The sequence below is a fragment of the Penicillium riverlandense genome, assembly GCF_028828495.1.
Source record: "Penicillium riverlandense strain IBT 135883 chromosome Unknown utg000003l_segment0_segment0, whole genome shotgun sequence".
NCBI classification, from domain to species: domain Eukaryota; kingdom Fungi; phylum Ascomycota; class Eurotiomycetes; order Eurotiales; family Aspergillaceae; genus Penicillium; species Penicillium riverlandense.
The window spans coordinates 3831807-3842215 of NW_026643196.1; the positions used below are offsets into that span (position 1 = coordinate 3831807).

The 10409-nt window shown below is 49.4% G+C and overlaps 5 protein-coding genes across 5 annotated transcripts; 2 read left to right on the forward strand and 3 right to left on the reverse strand.

Moving 5' to 3' along the window:
- Positions 1-591: 591 nt before the first annotated feature.
- On the forward strand, positions 592-1104 carry N7474_005155 (putative GPI anchored protein; the record flags this gene model as incomplete). Its single annotated transcript, XM_057196570.1, has 1 exon — positions 592-1104. The coding sequence occupies one exon, from the start codon at positions 592-594 to the stop codon at positions 1102-1104; it is 513 nt and encodes a 170-aa protein (XP_057053966.1).
- A 359-nt stretch (positions 1105-1463) lies between these two features.
- N7474_005156 (putative GABA permease (Uga4)) lies at positions 1464-3349 on the reverse strand (the record flags this gene model as incomplete). The annotated part of the gene is made up of 6 exons (XM_057196571.1): positions 1464-1678; positions 1740-2124; positions 2180-2266; positions 2318-2888; positions 2951-3051; positions 3209-3349. The coding sequence occupies 6 exons, from the start codon at positions 3347-3349 to the stop codon at positions 1464-1466; spliced, it is 1500 nt and encodes a 499-aa protein (XP_057053967.1).
- A 1233-nt stretch (positions 3350-4582) lies between these two features.
- N7474_005157 (uncharacterized protein) lies at positions 4583-5686 on the reverse strand (the record flags this gene model as incomplete). The annotated part of the gene is made up of 3 exons (XM_057196572.1): positions 4583-4956; positions 5008-5320; positions 5360-5686. 3 exons carry the CDS (start codon positions 5684-5686, stop codon positions 4583-4585), a joined length of 1014 nt encoding a protein of 337 aa, XP_057053968.1.
- Positions 5687-7244: 1558 nt separating this feature from the next.
- N7474_005158 (NmrA-like family protein) lies at positions 7245-8227 on the forward strand (the record flags this gene model as incomplete). Its single annotated transcript, XM_057196573.1, has 2 exons — positions 7245-7505; positions 7556-8227. The coding sequence occupies 2 exons, from the start codon at positions 7245-7247 to the stop codon at positions 8225-8227; spliced, it is 933 nt and encodes a 310-aa protein (XP_057053969.1).
- Positions 8228-8328: 101 nt separating this feature from the next.
- On the reverse strand, positions 8329-8918 carry N7474_005159 (DUF4334 domain-containing protein; the record flags this gene model as incomplete). The annotated part of the gene is made up of 3 exons (XM_057196574.1): positions 8329-8490; positions 8575-8851; positions 8911-8918. 3 exons carry the CDS (start codon positions 8916-8918, stop codon positions 8329-8331), a joined length of 447 nt encoding a protein of 148 aa, XP_057053970.1.
- Between the last annotated feature and the right edge of the window lie 1491 nt (positions 8919-10409).

Consider the following 10409-nt stretch of genomic DNA (forward strand, 5'->3'; position numbering starts at 1 on the left):
CGTGACGGTGACTGCCGGGGCTTCCGACGCTTCCAGAAGGCAGCAGCGTTAACGGCCTTGCATACTACGTTTCTAAAATGGGAGCCGATAATTACAAAGGTGGCTGTGCTGACATACTGCTTGCTGGAACTCCTTCGCGCATATCATCACCAATAGCTTGGTTTCTTTCCCCGAGAACATGGACGCGTGAGAACCACACAACTGGACTGTCGGCCGTGGTGCTTGGTGGATCCTGGTGGATTGACGATTGGCTTTCCAGGATTATGGAACGGACCTGACGGGGCGAAGCCTGGCATCCCCTTCCGGCACCAAGTCGCTGATCTCCATTTTCGCAACACTTTGACAAGGCTGATGATGTCGCCACAGCCACTAGATGCCCTTTTGCTTGGCATCCTGTGAGAAGTTAACTAAGACCCGTTACTATGAATACTCAGGGGGAAATTGCCTTTCTACCGGACCCGCGCCACACATACATAAGAGGGCCATCTCTCCCCCGGACTTTGTGAATTCCATATCGATCGATTAATTCTACCTGAAACTACTCTTGTCCACCTCCAAAAGTCTGCCTTATTCTACCGACTCACCAGCAAAATGAAGTTCACCCTGGTCTCCTCTGCCCTTCTCCTGGCCACCTCGGCCATGGCCAACCCTAACCCCGAGGTTCCTGACGTCAACTCGATCCTCTCCGACGCCGGCGTCGGTATCTCGAAGGGCATCAACGGCATAAACGATCTTCCCGCTGAGGCTACCTCGATCTGGGAGGAGGTCAAGACCGGCGGCGAGAACGCCGTCAAGACCCTGACCGGCGAAGGTGCCCAGATTGCTTCCGCCGCTGAGAGCGCCTACAGCGCCGGCGTCACAAACCTCCAGTCCGCCGGCTCGGAGATCGCCCACAAGTGGTCCACTGCCACCAGCGAGACCACCACGACTAACTCCGACGGTCAGGCCACCGCTACCGAGGCCACCAAGATGACCATGAATCCCTCCGCCTCCGCAACTGGCAGCCCATCTGGAACCACCAACGGTGCCGTTGCCCGCCCTACTGCCGTCGGTGCCGCTGTTGCTGGTATGGCTGGTATGCTCGGTATCATGGCTGCTCTGTAAAGGGTGTCTGTTTTTTTCTCCCTGAACAGTTCCGAGATTCCTAATGCCTTCGATCTCGGACCCTTGATATCATTATTATACCTTCACGACTTTCCTCGCCAGTGTGTTCATAGGCTTCTTATCATGGTTCCCCCTAAGAGAGGGGATGGTGTTTATATGTTACCTACGGGATTTTTAAAGCTGTATATATATAGTTTGGTTGTACAATTGAACAATTTGTCCATGCACAAATCCATCAACTTTTGAAATATTTGTTCAAGCCACAATAGTTTATCTCTAACCAGAGAATCCGACTATATTCCGTGCGGGATATATAGCAAGCATGATGCACATCCACCCGAGAGATGCAAAATGCAAAATCAGTCCGTCTTGATAGGCTCTCCTTCAGACGTAGACCCATAAACATGCTGAAGGGGCATACTGGCACGAATATTGTTATCCGGGTTGGTAGAGCAGTTCACATCGACCGTCATTTGGGGACCAGAATACCAGCGGTGCGCGAAGAAGAAGGAGTAGGCCATGCAACCAGCCCAGACAAAGCCGTTGATAACCACGGTGTAGTTCATGTTGGATGCTGTGGTCCACGATCAATTAGTACTTTCCACAGCCCCAAAAATGAACGAAAAGAGACATACGCGATGGATTCGGTCCCATTGAAGGGAACATAGACAAAACGACGCCAAAGACAAGATACACGACTGCAACGCATGCAGTTGGTTTGCTCAGCCGTCCCGTGTAGAACTCCCCTGATCGAAACCTCTCTGAGCCCCACACCAAGCGGCAAAAGACAGGCGTACCCCATGACAAATAGTTGCTGGCCACAAACAGAGAGAACAAGGCGTTGGCTGCCGCGGAGTTGATGAGGCACAACAGACCTAAGGCCAGACATACGACGGCTAAGCCGCAGACCATGCGCACTGGCTGATATTGAATGCGTTTGCTGACGTGCCTGAAGAAAGTAGAAAAAGGGAGAGCACTGTCACGGGAGAAGGCCCATGCTTGGCGGGAGGCGGCGACGATCTAGGAAATGATTAAGTTATAGTGATGGAGTGGCTGGAGAAATAACTCAACGTACAAGGCTGAGGCCTATTAGGAATTGAATAACGCACATCACGGCCATGAAGGTAAGTGCACCGTTCTTGCCTAGCGCATCGTAGTATATCTGATCATGAAGTCAGCTATGAGCTAGACAAGGTAACTATGGTGGGTATACCTGAGCCATCGGTTGCCCGAACTTGCTCTTAATTGTCTTGGTCACATCCCGGTTCATAATAGCAGCCATTACCTCTAGAACTAAAAACCCCGGTACGAACGTCGATCCAGCAGACCAGATGATCCCCAGAGGCACAGCTTTGGAGGCATGCATGGCCTCTTCGCTCATGTGCACGCACGAGTCGAACGAGCCGATAGACCAGATCGGGGCCAGCCATGCAAGCATGAAAGCCCAACCCGCTGGCCAGGTCGTGTTGTTGTCCACATGGGTGAAGACGAAGCTGCCAGAGTTAAGCGACTCCCCTGGAGCAACCTTACCGACCGGCAGTGCAACAACAGTCGCAATGGCAAGAGCAACATTGGCATATATACAAGCCGTCTGGACTTTAGGCTTCAGTCGGCCGGCAAGGGAGCCGCAGAGGCCATGAAGAATGATAAGGACTACGTAAACGGCATAAATTACTCCACGCGAGGGGGACCCGTTATCTTCGCGGCTGATGGAGACACAAGAGAGGATCATAAGAGCGAGGGTGTCTATAGATGTGCAAGTCAGCGTCGTGGCCATGTTTGTGCTGGATTACATTCACAGTCCACAGAGCATATGCCACCGATCAGACCGAGTGTATTGCTATACCTGATCAAGAAACTCAAAGGGCTCTTCCATTTCTCTCCGGCAAAGTAATAAGTCCACCAATACAGTCCTCCAGCAGTTGGCATCGCAGACGCAAGATCAGCCTAGATTTCGTTAGATTGCTTTCACCTGTAGCTAGAGAGATGGGAAATACCATTGATAACCCGACTAAAAATATGAAAGAGCTTGCCGTCAACCACCCCTATACCAAAAGAAGTCAGTGGATAGTGTTGTGTATATTTCCACCGTACAGTCGCTTACCCAGACCATGCCAACTGGTCCTGCCGGAAGCGAAAACAGGAGAGTTGAGGCGATTGAGGGCACCAAGCCCATGATGCTGAACGCAATCGCGAACACCTGCAGAGTGGAATACTGTCGACGGAGTTCTTGCTTGTATCCCATACTTGCTGTGGAATGTGTCAATCTGACGCTTCATTAACCCCAGATGTTGCACTTGTCTTACCTAGTAATTCCATATCGCCCTAATCCGCAAGCCCGGGCGCGCGGGCCTCCGACTCCGCTGGCGACCCCCTCTTCGATTCCATGGGAGCAAGCAGCTCAGAAGAGGTCTTCGTTAGATACTTTGCAGCTGCGCATGGAGGGTGCTACTTTTCAGAGGTGACGAGTGAAAAAAAGTTGGGAGTCCCTGTTCACGGGGTAAAACAGGGCCTTGCCTGATCGGGATGGCCAAGGGGTTGTGTACACTCAAGAGGGGAATGGCGGTGGGCAGATCACCTGAGATATCTCTCCTATTGAAGGACAAAGATAAGGGCTGACATGAATCTACCCATGCGTCGTCGCACCGTGTCCTTTTGGGAAGGGGTGATTTCCCCCTGCAGTCCCTGCGCATGCCAGGCCGGGATTGTTGCACAATCACTTCGGTGGCTTTTCTCGGCATCGAAAGTAGGCAGAATGTACAAATTAAACTTGCTTCCGAATTTCTCTCCGATTTGGATCCCGGACACACCGACTATTGGATGGGCCGTTTAGAGAGTAGAGATCGAGTGGGAGTCCAGCTGAACTTTCCACGCATTTGTTCCTTGTTGTTTTTGTCTTCGTGGTTGAGATGGCAGCCCTTGAATCACAGATCTCATTCCCACTGTACGCGACAGATAGGCTAGATCCCAATAATTGGTCCTCCCTGCATGTTCGATAGATTAAGCATAAACCAGGGAAGCAATTCCTACTTGTCCCAGTCTTGCACATTTTATGTACTCTGATGCGTATCCGGGTGTCAATTGTGTCTAAAAATCATCTTCGAGGGGTATAGTGAGGCATTGGCCACTATCTAAGTGTTGTGTTGGAGACCGTTCCTGTTTGGCCGTGAAATAAAACAAATAACATGGCTACAATGGCACATAAAGGGTAATTATATTGGAATTTGAAAATTCATAAACATAAAAAATAAACGAATATTGATGTTATATGGACAAATTATAAGTGCCCGGCCTGCATGAGCCGTTGTTCATAAATAATGTCCTAGTCAGTTACAACCTCGAGCTCCCCATGTACCTCCACTCTACCGTGTATGTAGAGTCATCCACTTTTTTCAACATTCAAGTCAACCCAAACATTGTCAGCTCTTCGCCCCAAAGACGGTGTCAATCATTCTCGGAAAGTAGGAGCTATACAGGTTTAAACCTGCTCATCGGGGGGCAACTCGCGACGGACTTCCGCGCCATTAACATAGTTGCCACCATTCGACTGGGGGACATCAGCGTAAAACCGGCGCTGGTCCTGACCATGACCTTGATCGGTGACAGTGTGTTCGGAAGGAACTGTTGACTCCTTCCTTGCCTTGGCTTCGGCTTCCCATTCGTCGTAGTCCTGACCAGGGTTGATGTTTTGCCAACGGACAAGTACAAGCAGTCCGTAGAATCCTGAGGCGAGAAGGGAGCCAAGTAGCGGACCGACCCAGTAGATCCAATGATATCCCGGGAATGAACGGTTGATAACGTCGGGGCCCAAGGATCGTGCCGGGTTCAGGGAGCCACCAGTGTAGAAGTCACCTGGAAAGTTGTCAATAAGTGTTTCACCACGCAATATACATGATAACTTACCGACCATCTCGCACACAAAGAAGGCAAGGCCAATTCCGACGGGAGCCAGATAGGTCGACTTGTGCTTGACCACAGCCAGCATGATGATGACCAAAACCAGCTGCGCAGTCAGGAACATCTCAATGAACAGCCCCTGCGAGATCGAGGCACCGCCACCAAGTCGAGTAGTGAAGTTGGCTGGTCCTGGAAACAGACAGCTCACTACACCTGCAGCAGCAATGCCACCGAGAAGTTGCGCTGGGAACACAAAGAGGCCGCGAAGGGGGGCATTCCGCCAGTCACACAGAGTGCGAGCGTGACCTGATATTATTAGCTTGAGGATTATAGATACTAAAATCTTTTTATTACATACCGCTGGGTTGAAGAGCCCGCCAGTGACACGGAAAAATGCCCAAACGTTGACCGCCAACGAGAAGCCAAAGACCAAGGAGCTGTACAGCAGATTCGATGTATTGGGTGGAGACCCATGGGGAGCCTTGGGCGTATTGGACACCTGGGTTCCAGCGAAGGAGAAGAACAGGAACATGAAAGTGCCCACGAACTCCCCGATGACACAGAGGAGGTTATAGCGCAGCTTGTCTGGGAACTGCAACATGGGGAGCTGGCCACGCCCGTTAGGACCGGGCGGTCCCCCAAGAGTCGACTGATCGGCCGACTGGCGCTTTTTGTTAAAACGCATCGTGATGATCTGGGGGAAGCAATGGGCAGAATGGGTTCGGTCGAGGACACGGATTTTTTTTCCAACTATAACAGCGCGGGCTGCTCCTAACAGCGCTACTTAATTTACAATAATTAGGAACATAATGTTGTCGCAGACGTCACTACCGGCTTGTAGAGGGACACCCCTCGATCCATGTATCATCGATCAGGGCTTGGCTCGGAACCTTGAGCGAACGAGGGTCGTTAGAATTTGGTCTCAAACAGTCTCTGGCTAGGAACACTCCAATCGAGGAGGTAACACATGAGGTCGAGATTCAGACGTTGCCGGAAGCGGCCATGTGGGTCTGTCTAGAACACCCACGCTGGCACGTCATTGGGATGCCACTGTACACACTCCACTTACTCCGTATATTGACAAACTGTTCTAATTGGCCAGTGAAGGGACGTGTGGGTGTTTATGCACGGTGAAAGGGTCATAGAGAGAAAGTCACTTCTTGAGCCCCATCTATTGATCTGCCAATAAACGCTCAGAAGCCGGAGAGTCTGGCAGCATTACATATGAATCCACACCATAATGGCATCCTATCGCCTTTGGAGCCATGGAATACGTTCGTGGCCTGGATTTCTTTTCAGGGAACGGACCATGACTTGCTCTGTTAATTGGTTCGCAGGAACACTCTGGGCGACTGGCAAGCCCAGGGATAGCGACAAGGTCATGGCTCAAATTCAACTCGTGAAACCACAGGGTCCAAAATTTACCAGCAGGATACACCTTGGACATACCATTGGGGTGAATATGTTGGGTTCATGCGATGTTCTGTCTGTCTTGTCGACTATATCGCTTAGTATCGGACCAATAGAGAGCCATACATGTGCCAGCCAAGTATGCCTGGAAGCTCTCCTAATGACAGTAATCGGAGGCCTGTGATTGGGAGACAACCGCGACCGGCATTTTTCAGGCGTTTGTTTGGCCTCGGCACTCATTTTTCAACATTCTCGCCCGTGTCCTGACCGAGCTAGGCTCAGCGCGCATTCTATCGGTCATGTCTGAACGAGCTTTTTATGACCACTGAGTGCTTTCATTAAGCAGACTCTCATATTAACAGCCTTTAACCGCATTCTGGCCATAGCGTGCTGATCTTCTGGGTTAAAGTGACTGCCATCTGCGGCCAGGATCTGCGCACTGTAAAGTTCTGTCCTATTGTTTAAGAAACTCCAGGGCATATTTAGCAATATCGTGCTCTCACTGAAAAATGAGGGCAATTTCGCACATTTGTGTTCACGGCATGAGGAACACGTAATGTGGAGCAGCAACCTTCTGTGGCTTTGCCGACGGAGTTAAAGCCCTTTTTTCGCGTCATCTTTCTTCAACGCCGAACTGAAGATTTATAAGCTGATCAACATACGCCAAGCCCGAAAGAAAGAAGCAGTACATAAGACATCTAGGAGCGGCATATCTAGCTGGTTTCACTCTTCTCCAACCCGACAATTTCAGCAAGGCACTCAACTCTCGATATTTGCATTCCCGACTTCAACTCCAACCCTACGTATTAAGACATACAGCATCATATCGCAACATGAGCGGCAAGATTGGCATATTCCCCGCATCTGGCGGATTGGGCACGAGCATCGTCAATCATCTATCGAAACTGGTCCCAGCTTCGCAGCTCATTCTCATCGCACGGCACACCGAGAAGCTGTTTGAATTTAGCCAAAATGGCGCCACCGTTCGGCAGGCGGATTACGATGAGCCATCCACTTTGGATAAGGCATTTGACGGGGTCGAAACGTTGATGCTCATCTCCTATGCGTCGTTTGAGATACAACATCGAATCAACGTACGTATGAATATACCAAAGCATTTCTCAAGCTCTAACAAAATCCCTAGGCGCACCGTTTGGCGATTGACGCTGCCATTAAAAGTGGAGTGAAGCATATTTTCTACTCCTCGCTTGCCTTTGCCGGCGTTTCAAAGGACCAGAGCCTCGCGCATGTGATGGGAGCACATATTGCGACCGAGAAGTATCTCTCTGAAAAGTCGGGCAGCTTTACATACACCGCTGTTCGTGAGGGACTGTACTCGGAGTCCTTTCCCATTTACACTGCCTGGTTTGATCTCAAGAATCCAGCTGATGAGATTACAATCCCGCACCCTGGTAGTGGGCCAGGTGTAGCTTGGGCCAAAAGAGACGAGCTGGGAGAGGCGACTGCCAAACTCGTCGTAAAATACACCCAGGACACGTCTGGATTTCCTTACCTGAATGGAGAGATACTTCTCTCTGGACCACGAGAACTTTCCCTGTCCGAGACTGTCGAGGTTCTAGGACGAGCAGTCGGGAAACCTCTCAAAATTCGCGAAATCTCTGTTGACGAGTATGCGTCGCTCCCGCAGGTCGGAAAGAAACATACGTATCATGGTGTGGATTTGTCGAAGGAGTGGGCCACAGCATGGGAGGCTATTAAGCAAGGAGAGACCGCTATCGTATCTCCAGCTCTTGCTGCCATTTTGGGAAGAGAGCCCGAGGACTTTGAGACAACCATTAAGGCACAATTAGAATAATTGAAATTTAACTTGCATTTAACGTGCGTTGATACTCGATATGTCCGAATTAATCTTGCTCTCTAGATTGACGGTCTAGTTTTGGCAAGAGGCGAGTAATTTCACTTGTAGAGACAGAAGTAAAAAGTTCCCGCATTTGAAGTTTTTGCATCCATCGCACCTGCAATCATTTCATCGTTGACATATCGGAAATAATCTATGATGGGAAAGTCATCATAAACCATAGCTGCCGAAAGAACACCACGCCACTCAATCTGTCGGAGCTATATGGGCGTCAGCCGTTGTTCTCAGGCTCTCTGGTTTTAACCTACCCCTATGTTAGAAGTTAGATGTAAATGTTAACTTACCCTAGCATGTCCCCAATTCGCATTCCACACCTTCGCGTCATGTTCGTTATGAATTATGATAGGATCAACATCCTCGGTGGAACGGAATGTCTTACCGGCCCAGCTCATGGATGTGAGTTTATTCTCGGTTGGGTGGCCGGTTTTAACACTCTTGCCATTCCAGAATCCAGTAATTTTGTCTGGCTTGATGGGTTTGAGTTGATCAAACACAGCAAGTACCTCACAACTTGAGGCATTAGAGGATTTGGTTAGTTCTTCGAACTGTTGCTCCGGGGTACTGGGTCATCAGTCAGAAATAAGGAAGATGTGACAACGGAATGTGGTAGAGTGACATACTGGGACATCTTGTTGGTTCAGTTCTGATGGTATATTAGGAAGAAGTGATGCTAGATGGAGGTGTGTCTTGTAGGCGCCTTTATGTGCGAGACCAGCAATTACATGGTGCGTCATTAGATCTACGAGGGCCATGGGGAATGAGTCGATCCATGATCATCATCCAAAAAATCAATTGGTTTCTCTTGGGATGGTGGTGGGTCCTCGACCATCTCGAGTCCTCACTGGGTAATAAAGCAGATGCTGAACATCCTAACTGGGGTTCATACAGCGAGTTCGCCATTAGGATGCATAGTGATCCCACATGCTCGATCTTGATTCTCATGTCATGGCGACTTATATTGCATTGAACATTTTTTCATAGCACAGATAAAGAGGCGATGGAGGGCATGGAAGGCAGGGAACACCCCTGCATCCCAGGAGAAGGTGCGCCCCACCGTATCGCCCCCACGAATCCGAATCGATCGTTCCTATCTACCTAGTTTTGCACACTTGGGTCTGCACTAAATTTCTCGGAGATGACGACTGACTTTTAGCTGGATCGACAAGGACACTAGCGAACTGGACATCTCTACGATGCCGAACCTTAGATTTTTTGAAGCTATCTTCCAGAAACGAGCGGCTCATTCACCGCTGGTCCGGAGATCTTGGACCATAAGCTCCGTCATGTTCCACAAGTGCGTCATTGGACTTGAAGATCCTGTTCCTATGATTTTGGGGAACCAGATCTTCTCCGATTGCCCCCAAATGGTAAAAGATTTGAGTGAATACATATCAACCTTGCGTGGGTGCTTTCAAATTGTCTACAGTACGCAGAGTCGTTGAGCTATCCCATTAATAAGTCCCAGTCGCCCGTCACAGATTACGTCACAGAAGGAAAGAGAGAAACAGTGAAAAAATGATAGTTTACAAGGCGGAGGCGTAACCATGGTTTTGGGGGTTTGGGGTTTGCAACGCAGAAATCCTCAGCGTAATCGAAGCTGCCTCCTCTCCAGAAGCAATGGTATCGTTATAGCCAAAGAAGGCATATCAATTATAATGGGCCTAGGATATACGGATCAAGATCATGAGATGACAAAGCTTGAACGTGCCTAGAGACCTCGAATCGTTGGGGAATGCAAATTAAAGCCAGATTCCAACAACGTTATTTGTCGAGTGGCAGAGGATTTGTAAAGCCCTATTATTCCAGATCGAACCATAGCTAGCAACATCCATAATATCCCCTATATGTCAATTGAAAACCCAGGGTAATGATAAGTCGGCAATTTATCACAGCTAGACAAGCGCTATTTTGGGAATCTACGCGGCCCTTTAGAAAACCTATAGTAAACCTATTTCGACCACGTACCTCGGAATAATCGCAGACATAGCAGGGGGCCCGGAAAACTCAGAAGTGAGCAGACATCGGGCTGAATAGGAGCGCAAGTTCGTGGCAAAGGAAACTCATGATCCGAATTACAACCGCTAAAAGGCGCAGACACCCGTTTGAGGATAATAAAATG